General features: G+C 39.6%; 1 protein-coding gene across 1 annotated transcript in view; it reads left to right on the top strand.

The window, feature by feature from the left end:
• Positions 1-2,281: 2,281 nt before the first annotated feature.
• The window catches only part of LOC148756433 (uncharacterized), a 28,560-nt gene continuing 8,200 nt past the window's right edge, over positions 2,282-22,641 (top strand). Inside the window, exons 1-7 of the mRNA XM_088801855.1 lie at positions 2,282-2,644; positions 6,129-6,243; positions 6,406-6,579; positions 11,691-11,797; positions 13,083-13,220; positions 15,531-15,598; positions 20,900-20,950. Of these exons, the coding sequence (XP_088657981.1) occupies positions 2,394-2,644; positions 6,129-6,243; positions 6,406-6,579; positions 11,691-11,797; positions 13,083-13,220; positions 15,531-15,598; positions 20,900-20,950 (904 nt within the window). The 5' untranslated portion in view covers positions 2,282-2,393. The remainder of the gene's footprint in view (positions 2,645-6,128; positions 6,244-6,405; positions 6,580-11,690; positions 11,798-13,082; positions 13,221-15,530; positions 15,599-20,899; positions 20,951-22,641) is intronic.

Genomic DNA, 22,641 nt, shown 5'->3' with positions numbered 1-22,641 from the left:
TGATCAGAAAAAAGCCACACATAAATTGTCAACTGATTCTTTGACAGAGGTGCCAAGTTAATCCAAATTAATTAGGGAAAGGATAGTCTTTTTACTAATGATGCTGGAAAAACCAGACAACTATTATGGAAAGAAAATGAATCTCTTGGCATACTTCCTGACAAACACAAGTTTATGGATCAAATGGAAAAACAAAACTACCGTGTTTCACCCAAAATTAGACCTAGCCGGACAACCAGCTCTATTGCATGTTTTGGAGCAAAAATTGATATAAGACTGGGTATTATAGTATATTACATTATGTTATATAAGACCCTGTCTTACATTACAGTAACATAAGACTGGGTCTTATATTAATTTTTGCTCCTAATGACGCATTACAACTGATTGTCCAGCTAGGTCTTATTTTCAGGGAAACACGGTATCTATTTAGAGAACAGCACAGGGATGAATTTTTTTGTAATCTTGGAAAAGGCAAAATTTTCTTAGAGAAGACACAGAGAGCTCTAACCAAAAATGGAGAACGAAGGGGAAGAGGAGGAGAAGATGGAGAAGGAGGAGAAAGAGGAGAAAAACGGGATTTCAAAACTTTACAAACTTTAGTTCATCAAAATACACCTCTAAAAGAATGCATAGCAAAGCCCCAGATTGAAAGAAAATGTAAGTTGAGCTTTTGCATAATAATGCACATTGGAAGTACAAGGAAAATAATACTCCATTCAAGCATAACGTATAAAATCTGAAAAATACTCTTCATCTAGAGTGAAATATTTTGTCATGTAGAATCGTAACTTGCTAAATTTCAAAGATGGAAAAATGTCTGCACTTGGAAACAGCTATGTACACTACTTAGGAGGCACATGATGTATAGAAGCACTACCGAAAACTTGCACTCAGTGCTTGTGACAAAGGGCCAAAATATTCTCCCGAGCATCAGAAACAGTCTTTCTCTGCTGGAATCTATTTCTGAAAACTCAGCAAAATGCAACAGCTAAAATTGGACTCTTTCCTTCTGAAATGGTAGATTAGAAAAATAGTAGATATTTTTCCACTAGCTGTCAAACTTACGTAGTGATTAAGGAGAAGTGATTACTAGTTCATAGCATTTTAGGTTCAAATGTATATGCAACTTAAAAGCACAAAAACTTAATAGTAGCCTTAACGTGTTATAATGTAAGGGTTTCATCCTAAGAAAGTTGTCAAAGCTATTACTGGTTTATCCTCAATTTTTAGCTATAATCTTCCATGACTTATTTCTAATGATTTACATATTTTCTTTAATTTGTTTCACTTGACGTAAGGATGTTTCTTAGAATGTCTAATCATGTCTAAGTTTAATAATTGTATTATGTCTGTATCATCTATGCTTCTGGGTATTGGTAAATTCATTTTTATATTTCCCACTCAGTTTTATAAGGACAAAAAGATGATTAAATACTCAAATATTGGCAAAATCATTGTACACATTAACCTAATGCAAACTCGCCTTTGGAAAGACAATAGAAGGATTTAAGTGACAAATTTAAGGTGGGTTTTTAAAAAAGTGTTTGAAAATCAAAGATCGGCTATAATACTGGTCCAGTTGTCATAAATTGACAAATGACTATAGTACCCACTAAAGGATTGGAAAGGTGGATCTTTTCTGGCCATTCAAGACTGAAGAAATTGGTGAAATCCTGAAGCAAAAGGAGCAAATATCCTTTCTCTCTTAACATATATACTGAAAAGAGAGATTTCTAGTTTCACAGGCCTTATTCAAAAAGCGGATAAGTACGAAGTATACTCCAATTTTTTAAGTAGCTTATTTGATCTAAGGTGATAGATACTGAGGTTGAAAATAAAACATTTCAAAATGCAAAAGAGCTATCTCTGGGAATCAAGCTTTTAAATACTTTTCTATTTTATACATCGAAATTAATAGATTTCAGATTTAGGGTAAATTTTTTTTGTTTGTTTGTTTTTTTGCTTCCCCCAAGTTCTCTGCCTGTTACATGTCTGCTTTCTTAATTCAGGAAATGAATTTTTCTATTACGTTTTGCTCATACGACCCAGCAAAAGACTGGGCCAACGCCCACCAAGGACTGAATGGAACTCAGCGCTGCCCACGAGCAATCTCTGAAACTTGCGACGCCTGGGCCTTGCACGTGAGCTCTGGGTGCCCCTGACCTTGGCCACCGGGCTTCTGTGCGCATGCACAATGACGTCAGCCTCTGACCCGTGCACCGTTGCTTGGTTACAGCCATTCTGGGCTGAGAGATTCCAAACTGCCTACCTCGCTGCTGGGATATTGTGGCGACAGGGAGTTGGTTGCTCTAGAGTCTGCTGTTGGTTGGGCTCGGGAGAAAAAAAGCGTGAGAAGTGCCGAGGAGGTTCTGAAGCCCTTAGGCTTGGCCATGAAGAAGCTTTTTGGCTTCGGGCCTCCGAAGGTCAGGTCCCGCTCGGTTTTCAGAAAGAGACCACAGAGCGGTGATGTTGGCCGGCAGCCTGAGACTGGAGATGGCATCTCCTTGGAGTCCAGGTGCCGCATCCGAGGCAGAGACCTCCAAGAAATCCACAAAGCTGCCTACAGGGGCGACGTATCAGAAGTGCAGAGGCTTCTCTCGCTCCATCCAGACAGATTGAATGACAGAGACAGGAAGAAGAGGTGAGAAGGACTGCGAGGCCAGTGGCCACGGGCGGGCCTGGAGGAGGCTGGGGGGACCTGGGAGAGGGGCTCACCCGCCCGGCTCATCCAGGTGGAGCTCAGCCCTCCTGTCACCCAGGGCTGTGCTGGGTTCCCTCGCGGGTGGGACCTTACCTGGGGGCCAGTGCCCAGGCCGACTTTGTGAGCACCAGGAACAAAATCTCAAGGACCCGTCACTCATAATTCCCCTTATAAAGCACTTTACTGACAATTTTAAAGAAATTTAACTAAATATCAATAATAGAGATGAAAAGAAGTATATACAGCATTTTAGTTTTGATGTGCACAGTTTTAGACGATATTGTTAAATACTATAGAAAAGTGCATAATGAGAAAACGAATTCCCATAATAGAGCAACTTGTGGGCTAAAAGTTCAGCTAAAACCCAGTGTCCGTTTTACATCAGTGCACACCCAGGTATGTGTGGTGTCTATTGAGGGGCCTTAGAAGGGAAGCTTCCAGTGGCAGATGCTGTGGTCAGTCTAGGAACACTTGTTTTCTCACCGTGTGTGCTCTGCCTCTAGTTATGTTTTACATAAGCCGACTAAACTAGCAGGGTTTTAAAAGTTTTGGGCTGCACATGTAGTCTCTTTGATTGGAGTGATAAAATTAAGGATCATTTTGTATAGTAGACAAAGATTTGCCCTTCTAGGTGTCAACAGGTGCTCTATTGCCACAATTTCCTTACTAAGAGCTGAAAAGAGAGATAAATGATTGGAATATAGCAGAAAATGCCCAAACACCCTAATATATGTCGGATGCTAGAGCTGGGTAGTGGTGACATTTCACGTTAGTAGAAAAGATGAATTCCTCGTGAATGATGGAGAAATACCTGTTAATTATTTGGGGGAAATTCGTTAGATTTTCATATCACAAAAATAAGTTCCAGATGTACTATAGATTAAAAATTATAAATATATGAAATGGGGAAAGTACCAGAAGAAAACAGAAATGCCTATTTATAGACTTTTTATGTTGGCAAAGACTTCAAAAGCAAGAGTTCAGAAGGTTGGTTGAGCAATATAAGAAATCAAAAGTCTCTGTATATCAGAAAATAATAAAGTAAAAGAAAATGTACTTCCAAATCATGTACGGCATACGTATATCAGAGAAAAAGTGTATCTTTGTTTTATAGCGAAGTCTCTGAAAACAACCAAAAAAAGCACTCGAATTTTGAATTGGACCAAGTTCTTTCTGTGTATCTTTCAGTGATCAATATTTAGTGTCCCAGGTAAAATAAAGGAATTAAAGTTGAAAGAAAAATGAAAACTTCTTTTCCATCCTCAAAGGTTGAGAAGATGAGGAGCTGTGGTATTTGTACTGCTGCTTCAAATTTAAGTTGCTTCTGACTTTTCAAACAGGCAGTTTGGTGATAAGTACCACATTTAAAAATGTATATTCCCTTTACCCATCAATTCCAAGTACTAAAATATCTTTATGAAATAATTAGATAAATCACATACAATTTGTTTTTCTCAGCACTGCTTACAATATCAATGTATTGTGAAGAACTCACATCAACGGATTTCGTAAATAAATTGCAGTGCATCCGTAGGATGGAATTACCTGAGACAGTTGAAGGTGGTATGGAAAATACGTACATGTGTACGTGCAAAGATGTACTTTGGTAGATCGGAAAAGGAGAAAAGCATTCCTTTGATTATACACACACACAGACTGTGATGTTATTTTAGCCAAAAATATGTGCAAACTTGATATCTGAGTATTTGTACTGTGACATTTTCCTTTTTAAAAAATCTGATGTCTACACTGAACATATACAGAAATTCTAGTAACAGTTTATTATTAATAAAGTAATCCCAGGTAATATTTCATTATTCCCAGAAATAAGAATCTTGTAAACAACTAAAATAGATTAAAACAATGTCTGTTTTCTACATTTTATTTTTATTTTTTTAACGATTGGTATTCTCTGGCAACTTTTAGCCTCTTCAGAAGTAAAGGCAGTCTTTTTATCTGTGCCTGTAGAAGTTCATATATGTATATTTGTAAATACACTTACGTGTGTTTTTTTTTATTACATAGAGCTTCATTACCTATAATATTAAATAATTTTTGATTAATCATTTTGGTTCTGTCTTTATGGAAATCAACAATAGCACATATAAGTGATCATTACTATTGCAGAAGTACCGCTTTACTATAAAAATTGTGTTGAAAAATATTGAACTCTCCAGCTCTAGTTATCCATTCTTCCAATCCATTCATTCATCAAATATACCCTGAATAACTGTGACGCAGCAGACACAGTCTACTCAGGACTCTCAGAATCTGTCTCTCAGGCCCTTTTCATCCTTAAAAACTTTATCTTGCCTAGAAGGAGCAAAATAAGAAATTGTAAATGGAAGTATTAGTACCTAATCTCAATTGAAGCTTTTCCTCCCTCATTTCAAACAAAAGGATTTCTACAGTTAGGACATTGTGAACAGTGACTAAACTTGCTGTTTAGCTAGTGTACAATAGTATTAAATATGAATATTGATCATTGGAAATCATCCGGTTTTCATATAATCTATGAATCTAAACAGTCAATGAAATGAGCCATCCCTAGTCACTTGAATCCTGAGTCTCCTTTGGCTTCAAGTTTCTTGAAAATCAAAACAAGAATTACTTTGTGATTTTAGTCCTCTTTCCCCATGAGGTTCTTAAGAATGAACATTTACTTAGATGCCAACTTATGACGAGAACTGCGGAAGGTCTGGTGTGTTTCCATTATTTCACTTCACGTCGGGCACCACGGGAGGTAGGATGCCCGTTCTCGTAAGTACCAGTAAGAAATTATTTAAATGCTGCCAACTATACTTTCAAGGCGTTCTGAACTATACATTACCTTCCAGGGTGAGAGGTGTTAAAATATGAAAAAAGAAGCATCTTAGAACCAGTGCAGTGCAGTGTTCTTTCTTACTCCTTAAAATATGGCTGCAAAGTGGGTAGAATGATATCATTTTACTTAATTGAAATGTTGTCTTGTAAAGTAGTAGTGATGGTAATAGTTCTGATAATATTACCAAACAGTTATTGAGCTGTGTGTTTTGTGCTAGGAAGCTAAGTAAACACTTTGCATAGATTCCCATTTAAGCCAACAACAGTGTCCTGTGATGTTAACTACTGTTTTTATGCCCCTTTTGTTGATGAGGAAATGGAGGCACACAAAGGCTAAGGGACAGCTAATAAGTGGTAGTTCAATTAGGAGCAAACCCGAGTTGAGCTGATTCCCCACGTCATGCTCTCTGTAGTCACACAGGCTGCTCTTTCATTAGTGTGGCGAGTAACAAGAGCTCGTGAATATTGTCCTTTGTGCAGAAGAAAACTCCATGTTGGGTTTGAAGGCATTGGAGTAGTGCGTCATGTTTACAATTGCGTGCAGAACTGCATGTTTGAGACAGTGCCCTGTAATGTCCTAAATGTCCTCTCACCCTTACAGGACTGCTCTCCATTTGGCCTGCGCCTTTGGCCATCCGGAAGTGGTGACTCTTCTAGCAGAGAAAAAATGCCAGATGAATTTCGGTGACAACAAAAACAGGACGGCTCTAATGAAGGTATGTGGTAGCCTGCTCTGTCAACAGGAGATGGATTTGATTTCAGTATTTAGAATAAGAATGAATGTATCTTAATTAACTATAACAAATGGTGGAAACTTGTGGAATGCTTACTTTGAATTCCCCAAATTTACCGTTTATTTAATGACGTAATCCTGACAGGCCGTGGAGTGCCAGGAAGAGCAGTGTGCAACAATCCTACTAAAACATGGAGCGGACCCAAATATGAAGGACTTCCGTAGCAACACGGCTCTCCACTACGCGGCCATGGGGCACAACACTGCGATAGCTGAACAGCTGCTGCAATACCAGGCAGATATGGAAGCAACCAATGAGGTATAGATCCACAGACTGTATTTACACAATACTTGTAATACATGTGTTTCAGCCACAAGCATTTTATTTCTAGTCGATATATACTGCATGCTGTACATCGGGCCCTGTCGCCATAGAATCAAGTCCAAAGCCAAGTCAGGCAGGGGAAATGGGGTGCCCACAGAAAGGGCCCAGCTCTGTCCTGTAACAGTCCTGTTACTGCATAGGAGTGGGTGCCAGGCTCAGAGCCCACCAAGGACTGAAGGCCTGGGGGAAGGGAAGTATGTGGGGGTGGCTGCTGCAGGGCAGGGCCTAGGAGATGGGTGCTCCTGGGGGTGGGTGGGTGGAGGAGTGGAACCTGGGTCCCGCTGGGGAGCTGGGGGTGTGCAGGTGGGGAGGGGAAGCAGCAGGACACAGGCCCTGAGCAGCCCAGGCCTCGGGGGTTCTGAAGATTGGGGCAAGAGGGCCAGTCACGTCTGGACATCCAGCAAGGGCATGCGCCTGTGCTCGTAGCCACTCTGCCAGCCACGGCCCCCTTGGGGTCTCCACCTCGGAGTGGGGCTCCTGCTCAGCCTCGTGGAGACGCTGGGCGAGTTGTAGGTGTACAGAGGGAGCAGGTGATGGGGACGCGTTCACCCCTTTTTGTTCCTGGACATACATCACGTCTGGCCACTGCCACCCGGCAGGAACGCCCTTGGTTGACACAGGAAAAGTCAATTTTACATCTTTGGAAGCTCAAGCGTTCCCTGAATGCAAACAGTTGGAACTTAATTTTCTGAAATTTCACTTTACATGATGATACCTCTAAAGTAGCAGTAGAGGGTACAGCTCTCCTTTATGCACTTACGACAAATTAGTTGTGAAAACACAACTGGTTACAGGCAACACTTCCTTTTTTAAGTGTTTTTTTCACGTTCGAGTTGTTTTCCAATTAAGGCAAAACAATGCAGGAAAGCAAAATTTGTCTTTGAAATCGGCATTACCTTAAAACTCCAACAAGCAAAGGCATTTTACAATGTCATAGAAATCTTCCTGCTGTTGACAAGTTGCTATTTATAAACAAGTGATTTATATAAAGCGATTTAGCTCTCATTGGCCAAAGCCTAAGAGGGAAAAAGGAAATGGAAAGGAAATAACAATCCGAAATATGCAGGGCAATTTGGAAATTTGACTTTTGAGGGGAAATAACAAGAAGAGGTTTTTCAAAAACTCATGGACATAGACAACTGTACAATATTTACCGGAGGGTAAAGGGGGGAGGGGTCGGAAGAAGAGAGAAAAGGGGGTCAAATATATGGTGATGGAAGGAGAACTGACTCTGATAGTGAACACACAATACAATACACAGATGATGTATTATAGAAATGACACTTGCAACCAACATAATTTTACTAACCAATGTCACCCCAATTAATTTAATTAATAAAATGAGGTTGTTGTTTTTTATTTTAGTTTTCCTTCAGTTTATATGCTCAGTCAAGGTCCTCTTAAGTGTTGGGGGATAACAATCCTTACTTTGGGGGAGAGAGTCAGTGAGTTGTAAACTTCCCTGAGACCACAACGAGGAAGGCTCCGAATCCACCAGATTGCAGTGAACAGGTGGCAATTAAGTGGGAAACGAGGGAAGGACAGATAATTAAGTGACGTATCATCCTGTTCTGGCAGGAAGAGCCTCCTCGGTAAGAGTCTAAACTCTGCTGTGAAGTCTAGACGTCCCATGAGAAGTAAGGAGTTTAGCAATAAGGAAATCAAGTTGCATTTTGAGTTTATTAATCCCGTTGCCACTCCTACCCAGGAAATTAAGTGTGGTTTTCATAAGTGACATGCCTCTTCCACTTTTATTTGGCCTAATCCTCAATGTCAGAGGAAATTGGCGACATAGGCGAGAGAAGAGACCGAAGTGATCGTCTACTGGACGAGTTCTCGGCTAGACTTGTGCTGGCGAACCACACCCACCCTAGGAACTTTCAAAACATTTACAGCCACTTACAAGCTAGGCTCTTCCCTGAAGGTTTTGACTGAGTAAAGCTAATAAGGCCTGGACATGTGTCATTTAGAAAGACTTCCCTGAGATTCTGATACAACTCTTGGTTAAGAACTACTAGTGCAGCATATCAAATCGCAGATCTCAAATACTTAAGAAATCTCTGGAAGAGGTGGCGTATGAGAGGTGATTTTCCTTCGGCTCTCTCCTTCCCAACACTCTTCGCCTGACTTTTGAACTGTCTGTACCTCTGGGCTCGAGAAGTGGAAGGAAATATCAATGGCAGTATCTACTGGCTTAAAGAAGAACACGTTTTCCCTTTCAGCCATCAGTCATTCACTGGTGCTCAGGGATTCTTGAGAAATTTGCTGATGGGTGGTCCCCTGATGCGTTGAATCGGGCCCTTTAAGAATTTTGCATGTTTGTTTGTGCTCAGGTTGTGAGATCAACAAATGCTTACTGCAAGCAGGGTTTTCCTGCAGTAATAGGAAATTGTGAACCTACTTTTTTGCCTGTTGTTCTGTAAATCTCCAGTTTTCTTTGTTTTTTAATTAAATTTGTTGGGATGACAATGGTTATTGTATTTAAATAGGTTTCAAGTGTACATTTTTATAATGCGTCATCTATATGTCATATTATGTGTTCACCACCCAGAGTCAGTTCTCCTGCCTTCACCATATATTTGACACCCCCCCCCCCCGAACCCTCCTCTACTATCCACTGTCCCACCTCACCCTCTGGTAACCACGAAACTGTTGTCTGTGTCTATGAGTTTTGGTTCTTTGTCTTGTTCATCTGTTGCTTTCAGTTTCATATCTCACATATGAGTGAAATCATATGGTCCCGACTTTTTTTTGTCTCATTTATGTCACATAGCATAATAATCTCATGATCTATCTGATCTGTGTTGCCCCAAATGGCAGCATTTGATTTTTCCATGGTAGAGTAATATTCCATTGTGTATACATACTACATCTTCTTTATCCAATCATCTGTTGAAGGACAGTTCGGTTGTTTCCATTCCTTGGCCACCGTAAATGATGCTGCAATGATCCAAAGTGTGTGATAAACTCTCTCAGTATGTCTGTGACATTCATACAACCGTGGCATAATCACGATGGTAGGTTTAAAGATCAAATCCCATGAAGTTAGTACTAATACAGATGGGAAGTGTTACTAATGTAGTGTCAGGAGTCCTATAGTGTAATTATCCATTGGATTAACAATCTATAAAAAGTAAATAAAAATAGATAGTGCTTTGAATAAGAGTTGGAAAAATTCTTGAAGTGGGTATGAGTCTCAGTGACACTTGTATTGCATGTTGGGGCCCCATTTTTTAATGAAGCATATGATACTAAAAACCGGAAAGATTTTACGTGCAAATATTCGCATTAGACACAAGCATTTGGAAACAGCAAATATGAAATACCAAATGGCTATAGACTAATTGTGGCTCCTAGATATTTACTTTCCCTACGTATGTTGAGTCAACATGGAAAGTTTTGGAGACTCATGAAGAAATAAGGATGTCAAGCTTCTCTTAAAGAATCCAGCCTGGTCCCCTTGACTCCCGACTACAGTTGGGTGTCCTGTGGCGAGGCTGTGCCTCTTTATGAGACATGTGTTCTCTAGTGTGCTGCTGTCCCCACCGGGGTTCTTCACTTATTTGGGTCACCTTCTTTGCCTCCGGAAGCACTGGAGTGTGCGATTCCTCTTTTACAGAATATTTTGATAAACATTTCAAGATTTTCAAGACATTCTATATTGGTTTATTATATGTATTTTATATTAATCTCCTTAGAATGATAGTGAGTTTTTCAAGCTGGAATTCCTAAGTTGTTTTTCTTTAAAAAAATAAAAATAAATTAAAAAGACCGTCTTTTTCATTATACGTCCTATAAATAATCATACCCATTGAAATGTCTTTAAGTCTTATGGGTATAATTGTAGATGTTACGCATATTCCAGACAGTATTCCACCTTCCTCCTCAACATAGTTCCTTAAACATGCAAGTGGTTTAGTCGCTTTCGTTATGCTAAAAATAATCCATGTAGATCAGTATTAAAACGTTAACTGAGAAGCCATGATATTTTATTTCTGATTTATATTTTGCGTGAGTTATACAATAATTTTAAATAGAAATTAAACTAGAACCAAAATAAAAACAGATTTTTTCAAAAAGTAGGTAGGCATTGGGGTCCCAAGATTATCATTGTAACTGAAATGCAATTTCATATTGAGTTTATCAACAGCTAAGATAAAAACTTATTGTCTCACAATTGGAGAAAACCCATGGACCATTTAGTGATAAGCAATCAAAGATCATTTGAAGCCTAACTCTTTTTAATTTAGAATCCATTTCCTTAGTGACCCTTTTGGAGCAGGAGAGCCTGAAGTTGACATTTGGGATACTGAGAACACTGATAGAAGAGAAGCAAGCAAGTTTGTATAAGCTGCAGAAAACCTTCACCTCTGTTGGAAAACTCTCCAAATTGTATCCCTAATATTCTATGATGTTTCAGACGTTAACGTTTGCCACAGAAAAGTATTGTCAGATCGGGATTAAGCAGCCTGAAACACTTCTTTAGTAATGGGCATATAGAGCACAGTTTTATAATACTTCTCAAACACAGGTGATCTTTCTGGAATCTTCCTACTGGGGCACAGTAAATGATTTCTGGTAAAGTACATATTCTTTGGAATACAATGTAACAAACACTACCCCAGAAATAGTTATTTAGGTTATCAATTCAATAAAACGACTTAAAGCATTTGTGTCTATGTTTTCGAGCTTGGAGATACAGGGGTGAAGAATAGCCCCTGCCCTCAGAAAGCTCCGGGTTCAGACGGGGAACGATAAAATAACTGCAGTCTAGTGTGATAGAGACTGTGATAGGAGCACAGATTCTTGGAACCAGGACTGTCAGTGTTTGAAGGGAGCTCTGGAGAGTGAGGTGAAGTTCATCTGTTGGAGAGGAAGGAGGAGGGTATTTTAAAGGGAAGAGCCGCAGATGACAGCACAGAGGGCTACTTTGTATTTACTTTCTCTAGTGTATGTTCAAGTTTAGAGGATCTTTTATGAGTTTTCAAATTCAATTTAGAACTATGTAGTTTTTTAAACTATAAATTGTTTTCTCTGTTTTACAGTTTGATTTTACACCACTTTTAGTTGCTGTGCATAAGAACAGCCAGAAAATGGTGGAATTTTTACTCGAGAGACATGCAAACATACATGCAGTTGATAAGTGGAAAAGGTACAGTTGTTTGTTCTTTTTTAAAAAAAACTTAGTATTGTTTTAGAGTGGTAACAGTCACTCAAGTCACAAAGATTAAATTAATAAGAAGACAATTATTCTATAATTACAAAGTTATCAATATCAGCACGTCATCATTTAGGAAGAAAAGCAATTATTCTGACTGGTGAACAGAAGAAGCATATCCTGCAGGATTCATATTCATTTATGATATCGACTGATGTCATTTGTCATTGTAGTTTTTGGTCACGTGGTATTATATTAGCTAAAGGGTTTTCACAGTAATGTTACTAGTTTTGTATAGTATGGACTCTAACTTAGTTTCTGATGCAATATTAGATTTAGTCTCTCTGACATTTTTTTTAACCTCTACTGTGTATTCAGTTTTCATTAAAAGATACACATTAAATGTAAATAGGAGTTGATTTGTTGTTCGGATGTCTCTGCTTTACATTGTTTTCTTCAAGGAATAGTGATGTTGTAGGGTTTTCCCTAAGCGACTGTGAATTACTACTACCAGACAGTCCTCAGTTTTTATCCTTCTTCATTTCTAGTCTATTTTGATGTTGTTTGTTTTCTATTTTTAATTGGTATTTAACCGAATAAACTTTTTCTTTAATGAAGACAAGCCATGGATGGGTGATAAGAAAAGAGATGGGCTTTCAGTTCATTCAGGACTGGGTTCAATGCTCAGCTTTCCTACGTGTCACGTGTGTGACCATAGGAACGTTACTGTCATCACCACACATGTTTCCCGATGTGGAAACGAGGGAAATAATATCTCCTTCAAGGATGGTCGTGGGTCATGACCTGGCATGTGATTCAGTGCCCGGCACATGCTATGAGCACCATTAACTGAACGATGACAAAATTACTAGAATTATTACTAATATTATTGTTTTGAGCCTGCCAAGTAGCTTTAACTTACCTGACTTCTGGCTGACTTTGGATGCACCATATATAAGACTAGGAAGAAACAGGAATTCTTGATTGAAATCTTCACCTACTTCAGATAAGTGACCTCAGCAGAGTTACTTGTCTATTAAAGAACTTTAAATTAGCAACTTCTAGGTGGTACCTAAGTGGGGCAAGAGGCTTTTTTGTTTGTGTGTTCTTTTGTTCCTTGATTGTAGCCTTGGACATAATTTAAAAGATGAACTCTTAAGCGTGTAAATGGTCGATTCTATACAGACAAGCAATATATTGAACTCGGTAAAGACTATCACTGGTGCTGTTTACATAACTTAAAGTTCCTAAGGGTGAAGTGATCTCTCTGTTATTTCAGAACGGCCCTCATACTTGCTGTAAAGTATGCATCCTCAAATACAGTCGTGCTTCTGCTTCAGGCAGGTGTTGATGTCTTTGCTCGAGATTGCATTGGATGGACTGCAGAAGACCATGGGATTATTAGAGGTTTTGAGGCGTAAGTGTTTACATTGAAATGCTAGTTATCACCAAACTGAGCTTCAAAACACTTTAACTGTTACTTCTTAGGTAACAGGTGAGACTTCATAACTGGGCTCAGGCAGTGGGGGAATGGCAGTGAGTTAGTAGACATCCTCAGCCAGAAACCAAACAACCGGTCAGACGTGTAAGACGTAGCAAAGGGACAGATTCCTTATCACACAACTTTGAAGACCTTTATCTTTAGGGATCCCAACGTTCTCCATTTCATCCCAAGCATAACCCCTGTGTGTCAGGTACCAATAATGTTTCTTCTCTGACTTTTCCAACTAGTTATTTGGGGGTGTAAAATGTACAGTTTAGCAGGAAATTCTCTACTTTATGGAGGCTATCGGCTGTGCTCCCCCCTTGAATTTTTCAAGAAGCCAAAGTGTTCCCTAAGGCCAAGGGGGACCATCCTCTTTCACAAGTCAGATGGAGAGGGAAGGAAGGTCATTCTGGTCATTCATTGGCTTCCATTGATTGTGTTGCTGCACGGTTGCTATAGAAACGGGTCCTGTGGTCATGACTACCTGTGCTCCCAGGTGCCCTTGCTGATCCCGAGTCCTCGGTGTTCATGGTTTCCCACACTTGGAATTCCAAGTGATGATATTTTTTACTCGACACACATGGGCTTGCTTACATTCTCAGCCCCTATTCCAGAGCACCAGCACCCTGTCGCGGGAGCTTGGACTTCTAGCTTTAGCCACACACACCCTTCCCCAACACTGAAAACCTATGCGGGGCCCACATCTCAGCCCAGACCTCGTGATGACTTACCCTTTTGAGTGTCTTGTTGTGTCCTCTGCTAGCACATGTTAGTTGCAACGTTCTGAGCTGTCAGAGAGGTGCCAGTAATGCTGCAGGAAAAGATCAGACTTTCCTTTCTCCTTTGTTACCAGATCTGTACCCCAAGGCCACTTGCTGTCCCATGGAGTATCTTTCCTTAGGTCCTGGAAGGTCCCATAACGCCTTTCCCAGAGTAGTAGGCACTAACTTGCCTGCGATTCCTTAGTTGAGATGAGGCTCAGTGATCTGTTTTCCAAAATAATGAAAATCTCTCAAGTGACTTGACTCTGCCTCAGGTTTCAGAATATTTAAAGTTGTGCCTGACATGGAAGCCAGTACACAGAAAGCTCTGGATCTAAAGGAGGTTACTTGGTGTTAGAATAGCTGCACCCCTTCCATGCCTCATGAGTGTGCATGTGTTATATCTTCCAAGTCAACTGCGGATGCCTAGGAAGGTTGGAAAGTTCTGATAGTTCAGAGTTTCAGGAGGTAAACATGAGACAGAAGTAGTCCAAGCCAGATCTAGGCTTCTATAAGTTTTCTGCCACTGGTGTGATTAGCTACGATAATAGGGGGCAATTATGTTATCTGACTTATTGAGGGAAAATATTTCTAAATGCATTTAATTACAAATTATATAATAGCTGAGATGTACTGAATTACAAACCACAAAGAAAGAGTAGCTAATAACCAAAATTGAAAACATTTTCTGTAAACTGCAACATTTGAATGTTAGCTAGAACGTATGAAAAGCACACATTAGGTTTATTTGGAATTGCAAAATAATGTCAAATCTAAAGCTCAAAAAAACTTATTCCATTGGCTTACCATTTTGCTGTATTATCTGTTTGATCCTCTGACAACCTGTACAATAAGGCAGTGAGATGCTTGGTTTGTAGAGAGAACTCTGAGCCAAACAGCAGTGACGTCTCCGAAAATGGATCTTGTGGACTATGGAACTAGGATTTCTGAGTTCACGACACTTGCCCCTGCTAACTCTAACTGACTGACTGAGCTATACTGCCCTCAACATGACTGGTTCACCTTGCTTTTTTGTCTTCTTTAATCACATGCTTAAGAAAAATTTTGTACAACTTACCATGTTTTTTGTTTTTTTTTAACTTAAATTTGTAGGGGTCACAATGATTAGCAAAATTACATAGGTTTCAAATGTACAATTCTTTAATGTATTTTCTATACATCACATTGTGTTTTGACCACCCAGAGTCAGTTCTCCTTCTGTCACCATGTATTTGACCCCCTTTACCCTTTTCTACTATCCTCTCTTCCCCTTACTCTCACAACCACTGAACTGTTGTCTATGTCTATGAGTTTTTGTTTATTTGTTTGCCTTTAGAACTTACAAAAGTGAAGCGTATGGGATAATTCAAGTTTTATATTAACTCAGACATTACCTGAAATACTCTGAGAAATCCATGTTTTGATAAATGTTTTCGTGTCAGTATTAAGACAGTAATATTATCACCTCTTTTATACATAGCAACGCCAAACTAATTTCTGATTTTAAAAGAGAAACATGCAAAAAATCTTCTGACAAGAACAGTCGAGGTAAGACTCCTAATGGTGAAGTATTCTTTGTGGTCCTACCAGACATACAGTAAGACTAAGAAAGTTTTGCTATTGAAAGAGCTGTTAAAAAATGTGTATATTGCATGTATATTTTTTCTTTCTTAGTTAATGTTTTTCTTAATAGTCTAGCATTCAGAATTATTATAAAAGTTAATTGTAGGTAATTTAAAATCTGAGAGAGTATTGTGTGAAAAGAAACTCATTGATCTAGTCATGACCTCTACAATTCCATATGATATTTTTGTCAATAAGAAAAACGATTTTTAAGTTACTATGTTGTATGTTTCTTGTATCATCACCTTGCAACAAGTTGGACTTGTTGTAAACATGAAAATTTGTTTAAATTTTCCAGCAAATGGATTACATGTAGTGAATGAATTCTTGTTACTACATAGTGGTTTGTCTCACCGTAATGTAACTCACACTGGGAGCTCCACAATACCTTCCTAGTCCCATAAACAAATGGCAAACAATAAGAACTGCAAAACTTAGCCAGTGTGAAGGAAGGGCAGTGAGACTGTTTTTGAAAGGTATCTCCTATTACAAGTCAGTAAAGCTGTGCCTTGTTGAGAAGCATGGTTATTTTCCATGTGGATATGCCACCAAGGTCTCACTATTATCACCTTTTTTCCTCATAAGTCAAAACAGAGTGAGACGTGTTGACCTCATTAGAAGAAGATGTTTTCTTCTGTTAGTTGGATAGTTGCCATGACAGTGTAATTTCTCTAGAACAAGATGCTCCGTAGCCATTAGTCAAAAGATAATCATAATAAATGTTCCCATAGCCTAACTTAGGACTCTAACAATTATAATAAAAGTACAGAAAAGTTTCACAATGACAAAAACGCTATTTACTCACTGGATGTGGCACCTTGTGCATTGTGCAATCTGAAATGTCCGAGGCCCCCTTTAACTTAGTGGACCTCTATCAAAGCGCTTGTGTCGGTGGTTTTGCAAGTTATAGGAAACACACAGATGAAACGGAATTTGTCCTTATTGTGCCCCTAATACTTTAGAGCTGTCCCTGGTTTATTTCTTAGTTTCTTCAAACAGAATTTTCAAGGGCAATGTTTTCATTCACTTATTTATTTGCCTCTGCAGCAGTTTGCTATGTAACCTTCAGGTGTCTTTTAGGTACTAAGTGTCATTTTGATGTTGCAGAAGACAAGCGTTTTAAAACCACGTCCCTACCCTCCAAGAGCTTGTTCTTATCATTGTCATTTCTATTATTTACTGTACTTTACACAGTGCTTACTAGGTGCCAGGGCCCACTGAGAGCTCATCATTATCATTACTGTTTTTCATTGGGTGTGTAGTATGAGATCTGACATTTAAGTTCGAGAACTTGCCACCGTGCACTTACATTGGCAGCACTGTACAAACAGCTCAGTAAGGTTTCATAACCTTGGTATACCGGTGTCTCATAGTTGCGTTCGTGTAGATGTGTGGCAGTGTCTCGCTGAGTGGCACTCATTATTGTTGTTGCATGTTTTTGTGTGCATTGCGAGGCTGTCTGAGCTTGAATTAGAGCTATGACCAAACATTAAATTTCGTGCTACACTTGGCAAGAGTGGAAGTGAAATCAGGGATAGTATGTTAGTCCAGGTTCATGGAGATAATGTCATGAAGAAAACGGCCATGTACAAATGGATTAAACATTTCTCTGAGGGGAAAGATTGTGTCACTGATGAAGAGACGTCACGGTGGCCAGTAACGACCAGAACTGAGGAAAGCATTGCAAAAATTCATCGAATTGTGAGTCAACATCATTGGCTGCCTGTGAGAAGCAGAGCAAACCCAGTAAATGTTAGAAGAAAACAACCTCAACATTTGGCCCTCTATTCATGGCTGTTGCATGATGGCAACGCATCAGCTCACATGGCACCATCTGTGAGAGAGGTTTTAGCCAGTAAACAAATAACTGTATTGACACAACCACCCTACTCACCTGATCTGGCCCCCAATGACTTCCTTCTTTACCCGAAGATAAAGGAAATACTAAGAGGAACACATTTTGATGACATTCAGGACATCAAGGGTAATACGACAACAGCTCTGATGGCCATTCTAGGTAAAGAGTTCCAAAATTGCTTCACAGAGTAGATTAGGTGCTAGCGTTGGTGCAGAGCTTCCCAAGGGTTGTACTTCAAAGGTGACCATAGTGATCTTCATCAGTGAGGTATGCAGCACTTTTTCTAGGATGAGTTCGTGAACCTAATTGTTCAGACCTCGTGGGCCAGACACTTGATGTCCATGATGACGATTTCGGTTATAAAAATCTGGGTAGGATTTAAGGGAAGTAGGCAGCGTGAGTGGGAGTTGTCCAGATAAAGAGGCAGAAGGACCATGTTGGGCAGGGGAACCAATAACCAAGAGTACAGGTTTGGCAGAAGGAACTGCAGACATAGGCTAAGATACACAGTGAACTCTGCAGGATTTACGAGCAGTTCAGTTTTGATGCTATAAAAAGCGTGCTGTGGGAATGGTTGAGAAGGTGGTGAATACCTAGGTAAGGCAAGCTTAGGAAAGTCTTTAGTTCTAGAGAAAGGAGTAGCTCTTATCCTGCAGGCCTTGGGAAATATATCAGTTAGAATGTTTTAGCTGCAGGTAATAGGTGACCTAATTAGCAGTGGTTGCAACAGGAGGAACCAGGATGGTTTTGGTGGGTCTGTGATGCCATCAGGATCCCTGATGTTGTCCCTGTTTCAGTTGTGAGGTCGTCAGTGTTTTGTTTAAGTCTCATTTGCCTGCTGGTTAATTAGCAACGGCTCCAAGCATCATATTCTCACATTACCATATCCAAAGTCTGAAGGACTGCGTTTCTGTAGGTGTTTCTATTGTCTTTTTATGTTTTATTAATATATAGTTGGCATACAACATTATACCAGTTCAGGTGTACAACATAGTGATTTGACATTGATATGCCTTGCGAGGTGATCACCACAATATGTCTGTAAGCATCTATCACCCTTCAAAGTGACTGCAATATTATTGATATTTTCCCTGTGCTGTTAACTACATCCCTGTGGCTTAGATGTTTCATCACTGGCAGTTTGTACTTCTCTTTCACTTTCTTTTTCATTCATCGCTTCAACTCCCTCTCACCTGGGAACAATCAAGTTGCTTCATAGTAGCTATGGGTCTGTTTCTGGTTTGTTTGTTCTGCTTTTTTAGGTACCACATATAAATGAGATGAGAAGGTATTTGTCTTTCTCTGTCTTCTTTCACTTAACATAATACCTCTAAGAACTTCCATGTTGTTGCAAAGGGCAAGATTTCATCTTTTGTGGATGAGTTATTATTATATCAGTTATATTATGGATGAGTTAATTATTCTAATATCAGTTATAGTATTACTGTCCACACACCCCCCACAGACACACATATCAAATCCTTTTCATCCATTCATCTCTCGAAGGTCACCTACGTTGCTTCCGTATCCTGGCTATTATATAGACTGCTGCAGCGAACATAGAGGTGCAGATATCTTTTCAAATTAGTGCTTTGGTTTTCTTTGGACAAATACCCAGAAGTAGAATTACAGGGTCTCATGGCAGTTCTATTTTTAATTTTTTGAGGAATCTCCATACTGTTTCCCACAGTGAATATAACAATTTACAAATCCCAAAATAGTGCCGGCTCTGTTTTCCCTTTCTTCCACTTCCTTGCCGACATTTGTCATATGGGGCCATGTTGATGATAGCCACCTGACAGTTATGAGGTGGTGCTGCACTGTGGTTTTGATTTGTGTTTCCCTGATAATCAGTGATGTTCAGCTATGTGATTCTTTTAAATAGGAAGAAAACTGAGAGGCTGCCCGTGGATCCCTTAACATTTACAGGCTGGGGTACGGCACAGGCTGGTTCCCACACCAGTTAGTGGTAAAGCAGTCACTGATTAGCTCAGTATAATCATTTTTCTTTGTGGAGCTGGAGAGAGGCCATGTTCTTTGTGTATTTGCACAGGAAATATCCACACAGAGTTGTGGTTCTCCAGGGAGAATGAAGACGAAGTAATGGCAAGTGGGCAGGGACTCAGCAGTGGTTACTGCAGGGATCATGGGAGAGTTTTGAGCAGACGAGGAACAAGATGAGGTGGCATTCGGACACTCTGGTTGTGGTATAAAGCGGGGACCAGCAAGCTTATTCTGTAAAGGGCCTGATTTGAGGCCATGTGGTCTCCGTCATTCCTACTCAAATCTGCCATTACGGTGTGAAAGCAGTCGTGGGCCACGTGAATGGGCAAGACTGTGCTACAGTAAAGCTTTACTTACAGAAGCTGATGGCAGGTTGGAGTTTGCTGGCCCCTCGCATAGAGGATAGATTGAAGAAAAGCGCCTAAAAATAACTGGCAGACAAAGGAAGCTTTTACTTCCTTGGACTAGTATCAGTCCACTGTGATGTTTTCACCCATCCATTATGAATGAAAAAAAAAAGTCAGGAAGGTTAATTTATTCAATTTAATATGTTGGTCTTTGCTGGCTTATGTCTTTCTCATTTGTTTTGCTGAAAAGAAATCCTGTTCATTTAGGAAGTAACAATAACAGGCGGTGGTGTTTCATTTTTTCCCCCCAGCGAAAGCCATCTGCTCAGAGCCCCTGTTTGACTAGGGCAGTGGCTGTGGCAAAAGAAAGTAGAGCCTGGAGAGTGTTATGGTTAATACGGATTAGTGATGATTGCATGTAAAAAGTTAGTGGGGAGTGAGAAACTCAGATCATTCCTAGGTTTCCAGATTGTGCACTAGCATTTCAATGGGACATGAGAAGAGTGACTAGGACATTATCAGATGGAGAGAGAAGAGCAGCAGGTCAACAGGGAAGACACTTTTTTTCTCTGAACGTTGAGTTTCCTGGTATATCCATGGGTAACTCATCCTACATGTTGGATATCACTTTTTGTTTCATTTTTCACTTATTCTGTTAACCACTGCCTTTTCATACGAGAGCTGTGTTTTTAGTTTTATAAGAAATAAAGAAGCTTAGAAACCAAAGGAACTCTATTATCAGTGCACATTATTATACTACAAGTGATAGTTATATGTTTTTCTGTAATTATCCCAGTGACTTGACCGATTCATAACTATTATAAAAATAGTTTTCTGCCTAGTTGCAGAAAATTGACAATGAGATCTCTCCATTTTCTCTCTAGGAACTGATTCAAGATGTTGCCATTAGGATGTTCTATTTTTCATTCTGATTAAAATAGGACGGTTGCTTGTTTTACAGTATTTTCTGACATCATTCCGTTTATCCCCTTTATGCCTTTATTCAAATATGTCCAGCTCCACAGGAATCTGCAAAAGAAGAATCAAGGAAAACAAATTTATCGACAGGTAATCTGCAAAATCTCCTTCTGACCTTAATCATGTAGAAAACATCCACCCAAAGAATGAAAAATTCATATAATGCAATTTATTAGAGGTTCTTAACACCACAGTTAGGTTTGGTTATTCACTAGAGCACTTTACAGGCCTCATCCTGTAGTAGTGCTCACACCTGTGATTTATTACAGTGAAAGCAAAATCAGCAGAGAGAAAAGGTGTGTGTGACAGAGTCTGGAGGGAACCAGGTGCAAGTTTCCAAGACTCATGTCCTGTGCAGTTAGCAGGATGTGCTTAATTCCTCCACTGTGAAATTCTGGCACCACCCGTGTAATGCTGTCTAGTGGTACCACAGTCTCATGAGACTCAGTGCCTAATGCTTTCATGGCACGCCAGTCACATAGGCAGCGTCCCCCTAGCAAGTACCAACATTCCTGATTCCCAGAAGGAAAGCGAGTGTTCAGCACGCACCACCTTGTTTGTACAAGCAGTTCAGGCACCGTGAGCCACACTTAGTTAGGGAATGGCGGGAACCCTCCCCATAGGCAGGTTTCCAGACACCAGCCAAGGGCCAGCCGTTCAAGTAGGACTTTCAAAGGATAGCAGTCAGGCCTGCTGTGTGAAATCTTTTCTGCACAACAGTTATAGGCCTGACTTAATTTTGGGTGTTGCTTAAAATATTAAAAGCAAGTAATATGGTGACGCGCCTTGGTAATGGTTTCAGTTGTATCATCCATTAAAAATTGCAATGCTGGTTACTTTTTTGCCTTTTGGTGAGTATTTCACAGGTGTTTGTACATACATTACTATGGCAATAACCATGGCAATTATAATCTTTTTGTGTGATTAATGTTTCAGTATAGATTTTCAATAAAATCAGCATAATGCTTTCTGATTTAAAATTAGAATAAAAGTTGTCCTTTAAGTGTAGGGATGATTCCATTTTGATTCACTTGGCACTACATCTATACACCATGATACAGCGAGATGTTCATTCACATTTATCAGTTACTTTCTTGTGTAAGTATTCCAAAAATGATTTGCTTTGTTTATGGAATTTCATATGCTTCATTCAGTTGGGTGAATAATCATATTCTGATACTGGATCTTTATGTTCATTTTCAAGGTGACTGTGTTTTGAAAATAGCATTAATGTGTTCATATCTGCTAATAGCAGGTTCAGTAGAAAACTTTTTCTTTTTCTTTAATTAGTAAGCCTTCGTTATTAGAGCAGGTTTAGGTTCAGGGCAAAATTGAGTGGAGAGTACAGAAAGTCCCCTCAAAGCCCGTGTCCCTGTACACACAGAGCCTCCCTCACTGTTGACACCCTGCACCCGAGTGGTACTTTTACGATGATCGATGAACTGCACTGACTCAACATTACCACTCACAGCCCACACTTTACATTAGAGTTCACTCTTGCTGTTGTACAATCTGTGGGGTTTGACAAACGTATAAGGACGTCTCCATCCTTCCAGTATCACACAGAATAGATTCACTCCTAGATACCCTCTGTGGCGTTTCCTCAGCCCTCTCCTCTCCCTAACCTCTGGAAACAACTTGTCTTTTTACTGCCTCTCTAGTTGTGCTTTTTTCTGAATATCGTATAGTTGGAATCATACAGTGGCCAACTTTTCGAATGTTTAAAAAATTAAAACTCCAGGGTCATTGAATGTAGTTATTCAAGATAACTTCTCTGTCTT

The sequence above is a fragment of the Rhinolophus sinicus genome, chromosome 12, assembly GCF_057876585.1.
Source record: "Rhinolophus sinicus isolate RSI-liver-muscle chromosome 12, RSI-T2T, whole genome shotgun sequence".
NCBI classification, from domain to species: domain Eukaryota; kingdom Metazoa; phylum Chordata; class Mammalia; order Chiroptera; family Rhinolophidae; genus Rhinolophus; species Rhinolophus sinicus.
The sequence above is the reverse complement of the archived record's forward strand: the minus strand, read 5'-3'. Positions and strand labels throughout refer to the sequence as shown.